We start from the raw sequence: 19,937 nt of genomic DNA, 5'->3' as shown, positions 1-19,937 counted from the left end.
CTGCTATGCTTATATTTAACATTCTATGGGCACTCAGAGGAAGAAATAACAAATTGTTGGCTAGTTGGTGGAGACGGTGACACATTGTGTCTGAATACTGAAGGGTGAGTGTTCATCAGGAAGGGAAAAGGAACTCAAGACAAGGCAGAACCCGGGGTTATAAGGAAACATATCAGACTAAGTATATGAATAACAGATCACTCATGGGTTGGAGCTGAGTTAGAAAAAACAGACTGAGGACACGCTGGGAAAAGCACTGAAAGACAAGGTAACAATTTAGCCTGTGCTTGATAAGGTGTCACTAAAAACACTTTAGGGCATTGCACATGCCATTTTCTGGAAACTTCGTCCCAAAAGATGCCTCGTCTTCTTCCCCTTTGCCTACTGACATTTGCATAAGCCACAGATCGCAGCTTCACTGTTACTTCCTCCCAGAGCTTCCCCTGCTTTTGAGGCCACGTGCTCCAATAGCTCCTATGACTTCTCCTTATTTGATTTCAATGGCCACCAATTTTATTATAATTACCTATTTACTACCTGTTCCCCACTAGACTAAAAGCTCTATGATTCAGAGCTTTCTCTGGTTGTTCACTTCTGCACTTCTGAGCTCTGCTCCACTCTTGGCAATTAGTTAAGCACTCAATGCATATTTAATGAAATGAATATAAAAATAAGAGTTCATATCCTGTAGCATGAGATTCAACTCAACAAATATTAGTATTATGTACAAAGCATGAACTTAGCCTCAAAGAGTATGTGAGAAAGGGAAGCATAGGATGCCTTCCTTGCAGAAAGACGTTTCAATCCCATTCAGAAAACAGATGTAATTGCACGACACAAGTTCACAACGGCAGACACTTTTCGTGTATACATCACAAAACTGAGTGGTGCCCGCAGGGAGATCATTAAGAAGCACAGACACGCTTAGCTCTGGCACAGGAATGAAATACGCAACCTTTGAGTCAGAATCGTATGTTTAACAACTAAACCTTTCTCAAAGAAAATATGTGACTGACAAATTGTTGGAAGAGTTTTGCAGATAATATACACCAAGTTCTTGTGTTGCCAAGAGAGAGGGTGGCAATTTGGTTGAACGTATCAACGAGGACATCTTGCAATCCCATAGAGAATGAAGTGAAGTGAAACATTTCAGTGGGGGGGGGGGGTTGCATTTGGTGCCAAATACAGGACAAAGTATAGCACTGATGAGGGAAAGGGGTGTGGCATATGAAGCCAGTAGAAGGATGTAGGGATGTTTGGCCTAATACGAGAAGAGTTGGGAAGAGCAAACCTTTGTCTTATTTTGGAGGCTTAATAAAGATATCTGAAGGTCCCTTGGTCAGCCTAAATGAAGTTGATGTCTGCTGTTCTTGTCTGCCCAACATCCTTCTTCCAGAGGGGACTGCCATTCTCCCATGCCGTACACCTTTGGTAAAGCTGGCAGTCACGGTGCCTCACCTCAGCCACCATGATGTGTCATCTCACCATGATGATTGGTAAAGGAAGGAGTGACTCAAACAGAGCCAGCCAAAACTCTTCCATGAGAAAGAGCATTTAGGTTTCTCCTCCTGTGGATTCATGAGTTAAGGACAGTTTAAGACTCACTTGTCTAAGCCCAGCCTGAGACTGAATCCAACAAGAAAACAGCAGAGGGACAAGGAGGACAGATATAAAGAGAGGAACAGAGACAGAAACAGAGACAGAAGACACAGAGAAGAAAGAAGAAAAGATAGAGTCAAAGGGGAGAGAGAGACAGACAGAGGGAGAGAATGAGCCTAGATGGCATTGTTCAAACCCTGTAGACAGCCATGTCTGAGGCCAGACTTTTCAGCTAATTGAACCAATCAATTAATTTTCTGTCACGTCTGCTGAAAAAGACCTTACTAATATATCCGAGAAGCAAGTTGGTCAAAACACTACATTCAGACAATTCATTGGGATGTATACAGAGAAAGCCCTTTTCAGAAGCTTATATAAAGCTACATCCATTTGAGTAAACTAAAAATATATTCACTGAAGTCTGCTTCTTGCATATCAAATGACTGGAATTTGCAGAGGGCTACTATTTACAGTGGTACCTCTAGGCTGTACAGCTGTGGAGGTGCAGAGGGAGAACAGAGACATTTTTATGTTCTGCTCGTAAACTGATGGCACTTTGTTCACAATGCTCAGGTATTATTGTCATGCTCATTAAAAACTGTGATGGGGGGGTTGCCTGGGTGGCTCAGTTGGTTAAGCATTCAACTTTGGCTGAGGTCACCATCTCACAGTTTATGAGTTTGAGCCCTGCATCAGGCTCTGTGCTGACAGCTCAGAGCCTGGAGCCTGCTTCAGATTCTATGTCTTCTCTCTCTGCCCCTCCCCCTGCTCTGTCTCTGTCTCTCTCAATAATAAATACACATTTAAAAAGATTTTTAAAAACCTGTGATGATTAGAAAAGACACTACTTGAAATGGATAAGACACAAGGTCACGGATGGGAGTGGGACCAAGGAAGACAAATGTGAGGGTCAGTGGAGGAGGTGGTGAGGGCTCCCACGGGAAGAATCCAGGGAATTTTGTGAGAAAGTAGAGAGGACACGTTGGTCAGAAAGACTTCTGTGCTCTCTGCCTTGCTCGGATCTCAGAGGGAACTCCTAACACTAAGGTTAGAATGTTCTCAGTGACTGGAGAATGTGCTGGTCTAGAAGCACTTTCAGCCAAAGGCTATCCGGGACACTTCTGTGCTCAATTTCTAGCAAAGGGAAGCTTAAAGTTTAAAACACATATTTTAGAAGTTAGTAAAAGTGATGGGTCCCATCCCCGATCCATCTGATCACCTAGTCTAGCCGGGACCATTTTAACTACCTTACATATAACCATTGTTGATGGTTTGGTGCAATTTCATTCATATTCTCATTCTCTCTCTCTCTCTCTCTCTCTCTCTCTCACACACACACACACACACACACTCATGTATACCTAAATACAAATATCTCTATATTTATTTTACAAAAGTGGAATCATTCTAAACACTAAAATCTGACTCTTGCTTCCCCCGCCACCCAATACCACACCAGTGATATCTTTCTAGGGCCAACACACATAGCTATTTCTCATGGTTTTTAGTGGCTAGATTAAAAACAGTCCCTTATTACAGATACTTGGTTGGTTTTCATTCACCACAGAACCTTTGATTCAAAATAATCAACTGTGGGGCGCCTGGGTGGCTTAGTCGGTTAAGCGTCCGACTTTCGCTTGGGTCATGATCTCGCGGTTCGTGGGTTCGAGCCCCGCGTCGGGCTCTGGGCTGGCTGCCAGCTTAGAGCCTGGAGCCTGTTTCAGTCTGTGACTCCCTCTCTCTCTGACCCTCCCCTGCTCACGCTGTCTCTCTCTCTCTCTCCTAGAAATAAATAAACATTAAAAAAAAAATTAAAAAAAAAAACAAAAACAAAATAATCAACTGTACTATAGCGCTTTTAATGCAGTTTTCTGGTCTCCCATGACCCACACTATACGATGCATGTAGTTTAATTATGCTTTGGAAATTATTTTTAATGAGGCAATAAACTTTCATTAATTGGATTCAAGTCTCAAAGCACCAGGAAGTACAGTGGATGGAGCACTGTGGTTGGGAAAAGGCATTTTCTAATATTAATGGAGTCCTGCTTCTTGCTTTTATCCAAGGGTCTGCCATCCGGGAGGAATTAAGAATCTCAGTGAGTGTTTTTGCCTGGGAAGCACTACCTGAGATCACTAATCCCCATAGACTCATGGTAGTTCCATGAGAGGAAGACAAACATCTTAACCCGAATCACGCGATGAACAATGGCATCACACCCCAATGACACAAGCCCCCTGTGCTCTGGCCCAGCCCAACTGTCAGGCGGGGATGGACAGAGCAAAAATAGAAGCTGAATGATAAATAAAAGCTTATGCTTCCAGGCTAAGATGTAGTGTTGTCATGTTCAGGGTGGACCTTCCATTCCAGTGAGAATATCATTCTTGGGACAGAAGATGCTAGAAAGAATTGGCAACCTTCCCAGGCTCCCTGAGGAAAACCAACCCAACGAAACCATCTGACTCCATCTTATGTATGGTATCAGAGTTTTTGATGTCCACTATTGGAGAAGGAAATGGAACTAATGGCAGCACAAAAAGGAATTTTTGAGAGAATTGCCTCAAAAAAAGAGTGTACTGAACACTCCATTTGTTGAATAGTGTTTACAAAATCCCTAAATCATTATTTATGTAATTCTTGGTTAGTTGTTAATTTTCCCATTAAAAGGTCAGTTCCATGAGGGTGAGGACCTTGTCCTTACTCATGTCTTTGCACTTTCTCCCCTTGGTGGAGATAGAGACATATGAGTGAAATCATATGTGTAATATAAGAAACAAATGAACAAACACAGAGAAAAAAAAGAGTCACCCCCCCCCATTCTTAAATACAGAGAACAAACTGGGGGTTGCCTGAGGGGAGATGGGGATGGGTCAAATAGATAAAGAGGAATAAGAGGTGTAAACTTCCAGTTTTTTCCATCTCATCACAGAAAAGCACAGCATAGGGAACATAGTCAATAAGATTGTAATAACTGTGTGTGGTGACAGATGGTCACTATACTTATCACAGTGAGTATTAAATAATACATAGAATTGTTGAAGCATTATGTGTACACATGAAAGTAATATAACACAGCATGTTAATTATACTTCAATAAAAGAGCATAAATGCAAAAAAAAAAAAGGAATAGATTTTAACCACTGCACTACATTTTACAAAGAAGAATCAGTTTGATGAGATCAGGAAGAGCTTCCAGAAGGAGGAAAGGATTGAGCTAAAGTCTGAAAGATATGCAAGACAGGAGGGGGCAAAGGAGTTTCCAGGCTGAGGGAGGAGCCAAGGCCATAAGGTGGCTGTGCACAGAGCACTGGAGAGAGAAAGGAGGCAAAGACAGCTTGCAGCCCAGGGAGTAAAGCTGGTGAAGGGCATCAAGTGAGGTTGGGGACACAGACGGGGAACAGATGGCACAAAACCCTACGGGCCAAGGAGTCTGGTCTTGATCTTCAGTGCAGTGAATAGCCATGGAAGGGTTGTAAGCAAAGAACAACAAGATCAGAGCTGCATGTTGACTCTGGCTATGAGATCTCATAAGAGGTGAGCAGAGTGGAGGAGGATAAAGTAGATGTGGGGAGAACGATCCAGAGGTTGCTGAAGCGGCATATGCAAGAGATGGCATTAGTTTGGACTAGCATGATAAAAGATGGAGAGAGACAGAGCAGGATGTGTTTAGCAAAGAAAATCAGTAGGACTTATTGATTAAATACCGCAAGAAGCATAACTACCTGATTTCTGGATGAAGCAGCTGCTGGAGCAGCTATTCACTGAGGAGGTCCAAGTTTGGTAAGAAAGATCAGGAGGTGCATCAATAGTTGCAGGAAACTGAAATTAACATCCACCAGCATTGTGTACTGTGCCAAGCTGGGCCAACGCTACACCTTTGATGGACTATCTAAATTAATCCTTTTTTTTTTATTTATTTATTTCTAGGAAAGAGAGAGAGAGCGTGAGCAGGGGAGGGTCAGAGAGAGAGGGAGACACAGACTGAAACAGGCTCCAGGCTCTGAGCTGGCAGTCAGCACAGAGCCCGACGCGGGGCTCGAACCCACGAACCGCGAGATCATGACCTAAGTGAAAGTCGGACGCTTAACCGACTAAGCCACCCAGGTGCCCCTATCTAACTTATTCTTAACTGCAATCCTATAGGACAGGTGCTATTGCCCCCACTTTTAGAGATGAGAAAACAGAGACTCAGAAAAGCTTAATAACTTAAGACCATTCTCGGAGCTAAACACTGGCAGAGCTGGGGTTTGAATCCAAACCTCTTCAGTTCTAAAGCAGATGGTTCATCATGACCAGACCATGCTGCTTCATGATAATGCTGCCTCCTCGGGGAAAATTCCATGATTTCTAAAGCACCTGATAGTTCATCTAGAACTCTGAAGCCAACTCTTCCTGGGGAAACTTCATTCCCTCTCTCAGGGCCGCTCAGAGTCAATTGTCCATACTAGGAAGATGATTCTATATATCGCCCCATTCTACACTCCCTACTCAGCTCATTTTCTTCCCCTTGCTCTTACCCAAAGCTCAAGGTTACCTCTGTGTCCCACGATCTTCTCGAATTTGTCTTCTCCAAGTCCCTACAATACTTTCAGTCTCAGCACTCAATTTTGGAATAATCACATGTCAGCTACCCCTCAAGATTTCCATGTATGTTGTACTCCCTTACATTTTGTCTCTTCTCATGTGAACTTTAATACGGTGTATAGTGACTGTCTTAAAGTGTTTCATGTACTGAAGTTGGACCATTGTCAACAAGCTAATAAACACAAGTTTCAAACTATGACACACTTTGGGTCTGCTTGCCAATGAACGGTTCAGTTTTACCAATGTCACTATCTGTAGTTATAGAGTCTCATTAGACGTACATTTAATTTAAGCACATTCAACTCTATGTTCTTGGCAGAGCAAGAGAGAGAAAGAATTTGCACAATTTAAATAGAGCAGGCCCTTACACCTGCCATTCCAATCAATAAGCATCCATCCCACGGGACAGGAGATGAATCCGCTGTTCCCACAGCTGGCTTCAGGCCCTCAGGACCTTCTCCAGTGTCAGTAATTCTCTGGACAGACTGATTTTAGTGTTTAAGGACACATATTTTAGATACATCACAATCTAATTTTAGTCAAGTGCTTTTCCTATTCCACTGTTAAAGACACAGTGACCTATCCCTAGACTGGAAGAATAACTGGGTCTGTTGGATCCTCCAGAAACTGGAAAGGCTTGTCCCTTGGGAATTCTGATAACATGTTACTGGCACACGTTATCAGAATTTGGGAACTATCCCTCTGATACCAATACCAAGATGGCGGCCTATGACCCTGTAAATCAGCTGACCTTTAAACCGCATTCTGCTTTTATGACTAATTACAAATGAGCAGGAATTGGAAAACAAAAGGCCCAAATACCACTGATTAATGTACATCTCAAACAAATAAGGCAACGATGGAAATCAGCCAGCCTCGTGAAGTCAAATGTGAAGCCAAGGAATAAAGTTATGCAAAGGAATTCAATGCTAGCCGTGCATTCCCGAAACAAATCATTATAGGGGATTTTAAAATCATCTTTGACTTTCTGGAAAAGATTCTCCACAGTTGCATGCACATACCTAAATATGCATATAAAATTATGATATGGACATGTTTTGGGGGAGGAGGTCATGTTTGAACATCAAGCTATCATTCTGAACTGCCCCGGCTGCCTCCTGGCCAGGCATATTACTTCTTGCTCCCTCAGAGTTTGTTTGTGCCATCAGCATACATTTAGAGCTCTACCCTGAACTGACTGCCAGTACCTCTCACTCTTTAGATTGTGTTCCAAGCCTTACAAACCTCTGTGTCTGCAGGATCTGAGGGAGGGCCTGACTAAAAAAGAGCCCTCTGCAAAGACTAGTTAGTGGGGGAATCAGTAAGTAACCAGATTATCACTTCTAATGAATTAGGGAAGGAAGAAAGGCATGGCCCAATAGTCATCAGGTCCTTGTCCCAGCACGGAGCTCTGCTGTCACACTGCTCTGTCCTTACCTGTCCAAAGAAATGCAGCACAGGTGAAAAATCGATGCTGTCGTGAGCAGGACATCTAGAGATGTCCGGACCAGGCAAAACATCTCCCCATAAATCCAGATGTCTTGAACCAGCTCGATGGCACCAAAGGGCATCACCAGCACCGAGACCAGCAGATCCGCAAAGGCGAGGGATACGATGAAATAATTGGTTTTTATCTTCCTGTGAGAAAAAAGTATAAGAGAGAAGGCATGGGGAGAGACAAAGGAAAAGGTGGGAGAAAGGGGCAGGAGAGAAGAAAAGAGGAGTAGGAGACAAAGAAAGAAGGGAGAGAGACAAAAGAAAGAAAAGTCAAACATGCAATGCATTCTGTGAAATTCCCTTTCCCCCACTGTCATGCAGCGTGTGTGGTCCAGCCACCCCTCATATCTCCAGGCCTCCTTGCACCCTAATCCCTCTCATCTTCTTTCCTGCGGCCTGATTTGAGCCCCTGTTCAGGAGGCATGACGCTCCTCCCAAGGGCCTCTACACAGGCTTCTCTCTCTCCCCACCAGCCCTTTCCTTCTGGCCTGGTCTGGTTATTCTCGGGGGGCCCTCCCAAGCACCCTCCTCACAAATGGTGTCAAATTCCACCATTTTCCACTCTTAGACTGACAGTTGACTGCTGTGTGCCTCCCATTTGGGCCAGCACTGTGCTTTTACACTTTCCTTTGCATCCTAAGTGGATTAATGCCCACCTGGCTTAGAGAGGAAGGCTCTAGATAAGGCAGGACTGTATCTTTTTTCCTGTTTTATGGCCTGGTTGTTCTCGATCCAAGCTCGACACCAGAATCACCTGGTGAATTTTTATAAATATTGATGCCCAGGTCTCTCACCAGATCAATTAGTTCAGAGACTTTGGATGATTAACACCCCGCCCCAAGGTTGTCAGATAAAATATAGGCCTCTGAGTTAAATTTCAATTTCAGATAACAATGGATAATTATTTACTATAAGTATGTTCCAGATACTGCATGATACATACTCATGCTACACATTAGCAATTTTCAAAAGGTCTTCTGGTGATTTTAACTGCAGCTGGGTTGAGATTGACGAAGTAGAAAGAGCAGAAGATACAGATTTCAATCCAGATCAGTCACTGGGCAGTTGCCCCTCTCTGAACCACTGATAAACTGGGGAGGTTACATTAGATATGCTCTCAACTATTGTATATACATAGTGATCACAACAATTACCAATCCCCCCCTCCCCTGCCCAAACCCAAAGTTGAACACAGGAAAAAAGACAGGATCGAGACGCACATAAGTGCTTACACCGGTTATGTTACCATGGGGAAGTCACGTGTGATCTCTTCCCTGCTCTGTTTTGCCAAGACCATTTCCCTTTCACAATTCGGACTGTAATGGGATTCATAGTTCAGACCCCAGCTCTCCAGGGAGAGCCTCGAACTCCACCCCGGTTTCCTTGGGAGGTCTCTTCCTGCTACTCACCTGAGCTGCCTGTCCCTGCACACAGCCACCATCACCAGCAAGTTCCCCAGGATGGCCATCAGGATAACCGCCGAGAGAAACGTGAGCAGCACGACCTTCTCCACTGACCCAAAACCCTCCTTGGAACTGGAAGACACACGCACATGTGCACGCATGCGCGCGCACACACACACAGAATTGAAGGGAACTCTGAGACACAGGAAAGGAAATTAAGTTTTTCCTCATTTATCTTCAGGAAGGTGGCTGCACCGTCAGCAGCCATAATACACATTTACTGTGCACCTGGTATATGTCAATGTCTATACTTGTCACTTTACATATTATCCCCTTTAACTCCTACATAGCGAGGAGGTGGTGGCTCAGAGAGGTGAAGTAACTTGCCTGCCATTACACAGTTATACTCCGTCAGAGAACTTGTGGCTTTCCTTCGGAGCACTCACCTCAGCCTGCACTCAGAAGTGTTATTTGGTTGATTCCTGCTGCGCACACCTCCCCAGCCAGAATGTGAGCTCCACTAGGCAGAGAAATTGCCCATTTTATCCACTCATCAGTTCAGTCTCAATGCATCACTCACATTTGTCGGATGAAGGGAAGTTCATGTTGGGTGAATGAATGCCAGTAACTGAAAGCAGGATATGCATGAATAGAAGGTCAACCTGTCTCCAGGGCCCCACCCTTGCCCATGCAGAAGCCGCCATGTGCAGGTGGGCTGTCGCGGGGAGAGGTCAGGGCTTGAGGGCTGTTCTAGCAAAAAGTTGACCTGAATCAACTGATCTCGGATTCTGTGAACTCCACTGGAAAGATAGCAACCAATCAATAAGCTCAGGGATTCCTTTCAACTGCCCTGAATCACATTTCTTTTGGTGCGTGATAGAATAGCTCAAATTTGTGTTCTCGTCAATTTCAGCATCTGATTTGATCCTATGAACCCTGCTCTCCTACTGTAAACTTGGCATTTTGTTTTATTAACTTGGAAGCAAGTGTCTTCATCAGTAAAAGCATAAAATCTGTAGGTTATTAAAAAGCTGTAGAAAAAAGTTTGTTTTTAATAGAGTAGTAATAAAATTTTCTTTTTTAATCACGTTTCAAAGGGTCTCAAGACTCTCAGACCCAAACCCTACATTTCAACATGGAGCAGCTGAGGCCCAGAGTGGAGAACTCAATTGTTGAAGTGTATTAGTGTCTGGCCTGGGAGACACTGCTTGTCCCATGAGCCTGGAAATACACGGTCCCAAGCAGCAAGAAACAGCAATCTTGACTGAGCTACTTTGAAAACCAAGATGGCCACTGGCCCCAAATGGCGCAGCCCAGCAATTCCTAGCTCTGGCCTCATCCCAAATTGTTCTCCATTAGGCCTGGCATGGAAGATAGGGTGCCAACCGGAATAAGGAACCAGTATTACAGTGGCTGGAGAATCATCAAGGTCCTCCACTCTGCTGACAAGCATTCGTATTGATTGAAGTCATTATGACTAATGCTCATAGAAAGAAATTCAAATTATGTTCATCTAAATCACTCTTCCACATCCAAGTTCCAACTCTCCACGTGTTACAAGTATTGAACAGGGAAGATTTGATGCATGAGGAAAAAGACTTCAGCAGGGTGATACAGCGACCCCAAACTAATGTGATCTTAGGCCATGTTACTTCAAGTAAAGTGTCTAACAAAGAGGGTGTGAGTGGGGTTTCCCCTTGTTCTTCTCAGAGGCTCTGACTGAGAACCCTTTGGAAACATCTTCCCCTCACAAAGCCTCTGTCCTTGCTGTGCCTGCCTCCTGGAATGCTTCTTCAGGGCTGGCTTCTTCTTGTCACTCAAGTCTTGGTCAAGTTAAGCCCTGTTTAATGTGCCACAAGCCACAAACATTTTGCAGTTTCTTTGAACCACTTGTTATCCGAAATGACTTCTGTTGTTAATTACTGCCTGTGACCCCAACTGCCCCCCCCCCCCTCACAGCGCCTTTGGCTCTCTTTTTCACTGCAATTCCCGGGTCCCAGCACAGCGTCTAGTCTGTAATAGGTGCATACACATTATATGTATATAATGTATGTGTATGTGTATGCGTAGTCCATAGGAAATGCTCAGTTATTGCCTAATTAAGTAAAAGAAAATCATACTGCTTTCATAATGGGAAAGTTTATTCTTCAACATCTTTGAAGACTGGTTGAAGGCACACAGAAGATTCTGCCTAGAGAAGAGAAGGCCCAAAGATAAGACACAAAAGCTATTTTTAACTACCTTGAAGCAGTGTCATCTGAAATGAGAGCAGATTCATGCATTCATTCATTCAACAATCTTTTCTGAGCACCTACTCTGCATTAGGCATTGTTGTATGTCTTGCGGAAGCAGATAAGCAAAACAGAGAACAGACAATGAATAAATAAATAAGAAAATATGTAAAGTATCAGCCAGTAATACACGCTATGGTAAAAAAAAAAAATCTAGGAGGGAGAGGGGGACAGGACTGCCAGAGGGGGAAGAAGGGCCGGCTATACAATAAGAGTTGTCACAGAAGGCTCTGTGATAGGATTGTCACACTTTATGCCCTGCAGATCTGTGGAATGAAGTGGGACCAGTGATCAGGGAGTAAGCAGTGGTTCTCGACTTTGGTTACATATTGAAATCACCTAAGGAACTTTAAAAAGTGTTGGTGCATGGACTCCAATCTCAAAGACACCGATTTAATTGGTCTGGGTTTGGCAGTCTAAATACTGGAATTTTTAAAAGCTCTCAAGTGATTCTGATGTACAATCAGGGTTGAGAATCACTGTCAGAGAAAGGTAAGATTTAGTAATTGGGTAGTAGGACTTTCTAACAACTAAGGATGATCCGCAACAGCTTCCTTGTGTTGTTTTGAACTCCCTGGCTCAAGAAATGTTTAAGAATACCTAGATGTCAATAAAATACCACTTCACACACGTTAAGATGGCCATTATAAAATAAAACAAAACTGAAAAGTGTCAATAACCACGTGGAGACATCAGAACTCTTGCACATCCTGGTGGAAATGTAAAACGGTCCATCCACTATGGAAAGCAGTTTCTAAAAAGAAATTTTCTCAAAAGTTTCAAAAAAGGCTAACCCTAGAATGACCAGATGATTCACGAATGCTACTCCTAGGTATATACCCCCAAAGAATTGAAAGCAGGGACATAAATATTTTTACACCTATGTTTATAGCAACATTATTCACAGTAGTAAAAAGGCAGAAATGACCCAAGCGGCCATCAACAGATAAACGGATGAACAAAATGTGGTATAGACATACTACAGAATATTAATCAGCCATAAAAAGAAATGAAGTTTGGGAACATGCTACCATGTGGATAAACCTGGAAATGGATAGTGATGATGGTTCTGCACCATCATGAATGTACTTACTGTCACTGGATTATATATTTAAAATGGTTATTTTATATATTAATGGTAAATTTTATGTTACGTTATCTTATCACAATAAAAAAAAGTTTATTTCGGGGTGCCTGGGTGGCTCAGTCGGTTAAGTGTCTGGCTTCAGCTCAGGTCATGATCTCACAGTTTGTGAGTTCGAGTCCCGCACTGGGCTCTATGCTGACAGCTCAGAGCCTGGAGCCTGCTTCAGATGCTGTGTCGCCCTCTCTCTCTCTGCCCCTCCCCTGCTTGCTTGCTATCTCTCTCTCTCTCTCTTTCAAAAAAATAAAAATAAAAATAAAAGTTTATATGGATGGCCACATGTAGGACTCTGTATCAGTATATCAAGCCCCTGTGTCGGAGGCAGGTTGGACTGGCTGGTTTTAAGTCACTTTCTTATCTGTGGACAATGATCTGAACATACTCTTAGAACATGGATTCTCTATCAACCACATCCTTGTCATTAGAACCATCTCCCCTACACCGCCCTTCCTCTTATAGGAGAAAAAATCAGATTCAGGGTATGTGGTGAACGCCTCTGGCACCAGTGAATATATATTTCAAAGCAAAGGGGAATATCAGGGTCAGAGAATCCCAATTCAATGTTACGGTTCACTTGTGGCACGCCAATTAGGAGCTAAGAATAACTAAACTTGCAACTGTGAGTGACAAGCAAAATTTAACAATAGAAGGAGTTTTTCTAGTGAAACAGAACCATCCACTGAACTAAATGTAAGTCCAGTGGTAATTAAAATAAATCAGGGATCGCTTCAGCAAAATCCATGTTAGATCACTGGGTTACCTTGGACACCCTCCAACCACTGCCTGCCAACCCCTACCAGGGACGTCTCATCGAGCCCAAGAGCTGTCCACTCCACTAAATTGGTTCTTTGACACTCATTCTTGTGAGAAATTTTGCTTTCTCTTCTCTTTTGCTTCTTTCAGTGATGTCTTGATCTATTAATAAAGAAACCCCATACACTTGCTGGCTCTGTGTACGATTTTCTCTGCTCTTGATGGAAGAAAACCTAGGACAGTAATTCAGGGTAAATTTCCCCCTAGGTCAGTGTATGTGAAAATGGATCATGAATGATAAAGTAAAATATAAATGAGTAATCATTGGTAGTAGTAGTATCAGAAGTCTGCAGAGGGACAATAGCCCATGGAAATTTTAGGTTTGTTTGTCACATTATCCAGAACAATTGGTTTCAAGGGCATGCGTGCACGTGTGTGTGCTCGCACACACACGCACACACACACACAATTTCTTAGGAGTCAAGAATACTCTTCTCTTTTTTTGCATTGGCCATGTTAATAACAGCTATATAACTTCTCCAAGCCCTCAGTTTCTTCATGGACCAGTTAAGGAAGTTAGATTAAACCTTGCGTTGATCAAATATGTATTGATTGTCAACCATATGCCAAGCATTGTGCTAAACACGGGGCACAGAGACCCGTGTGACAGAGACCCGATGTTCATGGAGTTCACACTATTAATGGAAAAGGTCAACAAGCAAGTGCACAGCGAAAGAAATATACTTGGTGATCGGTACTTCAAAGTGATACTCTCAAACTTTAATGTTCATTTACATCTACTGGGGATCTTGTCAAAATGCAAATTCTGATTCTTTTGACCTGGGCTGGGGGTTGGGGGCTGGGGGCTGGGGGCTGGGGTTCTGCATGTCTCACAAGCTCCTAGTCTCATGAAGAGCATCAGGGATGCTCATGCTGCTGGTTCATGAATCACACTTGGGGTTGTAAAACTCTCAAGGGCATCGACATGATGGTGAATGGAGAGTAACTGGATTAGAGGGAAGCTAGGTACCCAGGCACCATGGGAAGCGATGTTCAGCTGGACTGTGATGCATGCAGAGGTGCAGAGGATCCATGAATTAGAGGATCCAGGAGAAGAGCAAGGGCCAGAGTCCCAAGACGTTTTGTGTTTACCATCAGAGGGTGATGAGCAAGGAATAAAGATTCTGGGGTGGGCTCTGAAAAACTGAAAAATAGCCAGAAGCCAGATCCCTTGGGCTTTGTATGCACTGCTGAGAAGCTTATGTTCTATTAGACAATAAATGAGAATGCAGTGACGTGATTTAAGCAGAAAAGTAGCCCTGGGAATGTACGTGTGAGAGAAAGTAAGTGAACCTGTCATGGGCCCTTGCCAAAGCTCAGGAAAGTGATGGCGGTGGCTTGGAGTAGGGTGGCGGCTATGGGTGGAATAAGCGTATATTTGGGAATTAAAGGGATAGGTAGAACAACAGATCAATGGAAGGATAAGAAGAAATGGAAATCACATTTCTGAATTGCTCATCTGAGTAGTGAGATAGGGATTTAATGAGATGAGAAAAATATATTGTATGAAACACCTATAAGACATTTAAGTGAAGGGGCACCTGGCTGGCTCAGTCGGAAGAGCCTGCGACTCTTGATCTTGGGGGTTGTATGTTCAAGCCTCATGTTAGGTACAAAGATTACTAAAAAAATTTTTTAATGTTTATTTATTTTTGAGAGAGACAGAGCATGAGCAGGAGAGGGGCAGAGAGAGAGGGAGACGCGGAATCTGAAGCAGGAAGCAGGATCTAGGCTCTGAGCTGTCAGCACAGAGCCTGATGCAGAACTCAAACCGCGAGATCACGACCTGAGCTGAAGTCGGACGCTCAACCGACTGAGCCACCCAGGTGCCCCTCTCCCAAATTCTTTAAAAGGCATTCAAGTGAATGTGTCAAAGAGGCAACTGAATATGTGTGTCTGAAGTTCAGAAAAGATGTCGGGGAAGGAGATAAATACACTTGGGATTTCCAGCGCTTGATGGGATTTAGATCCCCAAGTGTCCCCTTGAATACTCCCCAGTGATAGCACAGAGCCACTTCTGAGAGTGAGGGGAGCCAAGGAGGCAGGACAACTAGAGCGGCTCTTCTGTTTCTTTTTATGTATTGAATTTTGTAATAAAACTCTGTTTTGATAAGAGGGCTCCCTCACTAGATCCATGCTCTCTGGAGAACATGTCTCCTCTCCCATTCCTTGTAAGTCCAGGTCACAAGGGGAACGTCTTTTGTGTAAATGCACACAGCACATCCACACAGGAGCCCAGAGAGTTTAAAATACTCCCTATACGAGGCTTTCTTCACCCATTCTGCCCACCACTGCACTGAAAGAACTGCAGGTAAATTAGAGAAGACAGTATTTATTTTCTTGCCAAAGGTCGGCACAAAGGATGCAAAGGTACTCTGACTTAAAAGAGAGACCCTGACTAAAACTGGATTGTTTTTCTAGTGTGACTTTTAGTACCATTAAATGTAAGGCCCCTGGTGTTCTCCAAAAGAGAAAAGACTGGGTATTGGCCAAGATGGCCGTACCTTTCTGGTCGCCTTGACTAAACTGTAGATAGACTTCTCCCTGTCACTAGGTTCTGGCTTCCCATTTCTTTCAGTATTTGGTTGATTTATTTATTTATTTTTTTAAATTGAAGGGCAGCTGGATGGCTCAGTCGGTTAAGCGTCCAACTTCAGCTCAGGTCATGCTCTCATAGTTCTTAAGTTTGAGCCCCGAGTTGGGCTCTGTGCTGACAGCTCAGAGTCTAGAGCCTGCCTCAGATTCTGTGTCTCCCTCTCTCTCTGCCCCTTCCCCCACTCACACTCTGTCTTTCTCTCTCTCTCTTAAAAATAAACATTAAAAAAGTTTTTAAAGTCAAAATATGGTTAACATATACTGTTGTACTAGTTTTAGGTGTATCGCATAGTGATTCAACGTTTATATGCATTACAAAATGTTCACCGCTGTAAGTGTAGTTTCAATCTGTTACCGCACAAACTTATTACAGTACTAGTGACTATATTCCCTCTACTGTACTTTATATCCCTGTAACTTAATTTATTTTATAAGTGGAAATTTGCACCTCTTGATCCTCTCCACTTATTTCACCCATACCCCCTCCCCCCCACCCGGGCAACCAACCACCAGTTCGTTCTTTGTACTTTATGCACCTGTTTCTGATTAGGGTTTTTTTGTTCATTTATTCTATATTTTCGAATCCACATACAAATGAAATCGTATGGCATTTGTCTTGCTCTGTCTGATGTATTTCACTTAGCACTATACCCTGTAGGTTTATCCACGTTGTCACAAATGGCAATGTTTTATTCTTTTTTGTGGCTGAGTAACATTCCATTGTATATGTACCATATCTTCTTTATCCATTCATGTATCCATGGTAGCTTAGGCTGCTTCTATATCTTGACTCCTGTAAATAATGCTGCAATAAACATAGAGTGACATGTATCTTTCTGAATTAGCGTGTTCACTCTCTTTGGGTAAAGACCCAGACGTGAAATTACTGGGTCATATGCCATTTTTATTTTCAATTTCTTGAGGACCTTCCATTAGTGGCGGCACTAATTTACATTCCCACCAACACAAGCATTCCCTTTTTTCCCACAAGCTCACCAGCACTTGTTATTTCTTGTCTTTTTGATACTAGCCATTCTGACAAGTGTGATCTTAAAACATTTACTTTAGAAAACTTGTAATTGTAGATGGTTTCTCTGGCCCTCTGGGATATAAATATTTTTAAAAGCCTCTTTCCAGTTTTACAAGCTAGAACAGCTTTTCTCATGAACCTAGCAGCCATCCCTTTGAAATGTTACCATCAAGCGGCGCCTGGGTGGCTTAGTCGGTTAAGCGTCCGACTTTCGCTTAGGTCATGATCTCGCAGTTCGTGGGTTCGAGCACCGTGTCAGGCTCTGTGCTGACTGCCAGCTCAGAGCCTGGAGCCTGTTTCAGTCTATGACTCCCTCTCTCTCTGACCCTCCCCTGCTCATGCTGTCTCTCTCTCTCTCTCCTAGAAAAAAAAAATTTGAAATGTTACCATCAAGTAAGACAGAGTCCCAATCTCCCAGTTTCTGTGGGAGGGTAGGAGCCTAAGTCCAGTAGACACATTGCTCCCAATTATAAAACTACCTTCTGTTTCCTTTGGGTAAGGCCACATACCAAACACAGATAGCCTGTAATTCCCACCCCCACTCCATTCCTGGAAACCTCTCCAGTCCTCTGCTTCAGTGAAATTGAGTTCAGGCTGGATCCTGGGTTCTTTCCCCAATAGCAACAGCCTTGAAAAAGTCATCCTCTTCTGTTTCATTTTCTCCAGTGCAATTTTTGCTTTGGCAGTATACATCATTTTTACAACTAATGATGTGTGTGTGTACTGTCTTCATTACCTTCATTGGTTGCCATGAACAAAATCCACAACAGTTGGAGTACATTCAGGAGACTTAAGCTCAGATAATATTTCCACTGGTAATATTTCTTCCATAAATTAATGTGTAAATGCTTTTGAGGTAAAGTAGAAATCACAGAGCCCAGGGGAATGTTAGCTATTTTCCTCTATACCACTAACTTTGGAAACATTGTAACTGTAACCTTTTCAAAGTGTACGTCATTTCCTTTCAATATGTGCATGTTTTTGTCCTGGGTTTCATGACAGTCTAATGTACAAACAATGGCCAGATCCTACATAACAGGAAAACTCTAACTGCCAATATTTGCAGCAACCTGTCCAGAAAGGTCAGGACTTCTTCAGTGGCTCTATTTCTTCCCTCCTACCTGCTTCCAACTGAAGACCAAACACGGAAAGCCAAACATGCCCCCCAAACCAATTACATGAGAGCCCCTGACTTCTTTTTAGCTCACCTCTTGTTTCCCTATGCCAACAACCTCCGATCAGAGAACAGCTGAAGCTCCGTTGTTTTCACCAGAAGCTTTTCTACTCTCTTGCCTGACTTTGAGTCTTTGCACACTTTGAGTAGGGATGGCCAACCCCCTTGCTGTAGCCTCTGCTGAATGCGTCTGTCCTCATTCATGTGTTAGTCCCTTTCCACATTCTATATATGTTCTAGGTGTTACACTTACTCAGAATCCTATATTTTCAAATACTCTGAGGAAGTGTTTCTTATTATTTGTTTTATATGACTTTGAGTTCTTAATGGTAAGTTTTCAGATCTTCCGGTTAGCTTTTTTTTTTTTTTTAGGTATGCTTTTTTCGCTTACAAAACCTTTTTTTTCCCCAGAAAAACTAAATATGATAATTCATATAAAACCATTCCCTAATAAGAGCATCAGAGCAGTGGTGCTCCAAAATCACCAGGGAATATCAAAGCTTGGTTAAAACATAGATTTCTGGATCCACCCACATCATTTCTAATTCCATACATCTGGGTGGGCCCCCAAATCTGCATTTCTAACAAGTCCCTAGGAGATGCTGATGCTGCAGGTCTGGGGACCACACTTTGGAGAGCACTGGACAGGATGCCCTCTATCCCAGCCCTCATGTCTCCATTGCAAATTACTTTCTTTCGCTTCCACGTTTGGAGCTTTCTGCTTAGAAGCAGGGAGATTCTGACATTGATTTATCGAGCACCTACTATATGGCAAACAATGCACTGGGGAGGTTTTCCATGCTGCCTCATTTCATCTTCTCAAGTACCATGTAATCTAATATCATGATGTCTTCTTTCTGAAGAGACTGGTGCTCAGCGTGTCTGGGAAACTTAAGCTCTTAAGCTATCAAGTGGTGCACCGGGACTTAAATCTACACATTCTGATTCCAAGCCCAGTGCTTTCTGCAGTAAATTTTAAACATGTTCATTTGAGATTGAATAAAATTCCTTAAAAAGACATGTTAAAGTTTTAGTTTTTGTGTAAACACTTAATATCCAACATGCTGATGATGACACTTTAATATGCCTTGTGAAAATATGCTGGCTACAGAAAATGGTAGGGATAGCGAAATCTTTATAGGAAGAAAACTATGCAAAATGGAATTTCCAAGCAATTCTTTAAAAAACCTTGTTTCTGATTGTTTTTGAGGGTGGGAGGGTGGTACTGGTGTTTGATGCACAGCTGATGAAGGTTAGATAATTTTCAAATGCAAACCTGTGGAGGAAAATTCTAGCGGCAAGCTTTTAACAAGCTTTTCAAGGGCCTCAGAGATTACACATATGGGGCATTAGAAAAACTTCAAAGCCCAAAGAGGCACTGTCTGTAGAGGGTATAATGGGAGTTCAAAGCTGCAAGGAATACAAAAGATATCAGGATCGAACACACTGTTATTTGAGGCCACGCCTGAATGCAAAGTCCAGCCAGGACTGATGTGACTAGGGGAGATGTACATTTGGGAAGATTCTCACTGCTGTGCAGTGTGTTAACGACCAGGGCTTCCATTCTTTCTGGAAATAAAATACTAAAGGATAATGCCAGTAAATTGCACCTTAGAGGTGAGTCTCACTTTAAGAAGATCCATTCTTCTGGGGTGCCTCGGTGGCTCAGTCAATTAAATTGGTTAACCCTTGATTTTGGCTCAGGTCATGATCTCACAGTTCGTGAGATCAAGCCCTTGCATCAGGCTGTGCGCTGTTAATGCGGAGCCTGCTTGAGATTCTTTCTCTCCCTCTCTGCTCCTCCTCC

At 43.0% G+C, this 19,937-nt stretch overlaps 1 protein-coding gene across 1 annotated transcript in view; it reads right to left on the bottom strand.

Annotated features, from left to right (window-relative positions):
- The window catches only part of HTR4 (5-hydroxytryptamine receptor 4), a 53,764-nt gene extending 42,399 nt beyond the window's left edge, over window positions 1–11,365 (bottom strand). Inside the window, exons 1-3 of the mRNA XM_039239456.1 lie at window positions 11,325–11,365; window positions 9,090–9,215; window positions 7,621–7,821 (exon numbers count right to left, since the gene is read on the bottom strand). Coding sequence (XP_039095387.1) covers window positions 7,621–7,821; window positions 9,090–9,215; window positions 11,325–11,365 — 368 coding nt within the window. The remainder of the gene's footprint in view (window positions 1–7,620; window positions 7,822–9,089; window positions 9,216–11,324) is intronic.
- Between the last annotated feature and the right edge of the window lie 8,572 nt (window positions 11,366–19,937).

Source organism: Hyaena hyaena, unplaced genomic scaffold, assembly GCF_003009895.1.
Source record: "Hyaena hyaena isolate Hyena2069 unplaced genomic scaffold, ASM300989v1 scaffold_157, whole genome shotgun sequence".
NCBI lineage: Eukaryota > Metazoa > Chordata > Mammalia > Carnivora > Hyaenidae > Hyaena > Hyaena hyaena.
This window is presented reverse-complemented; position numbering and strand designations above follow the sequence as displayed.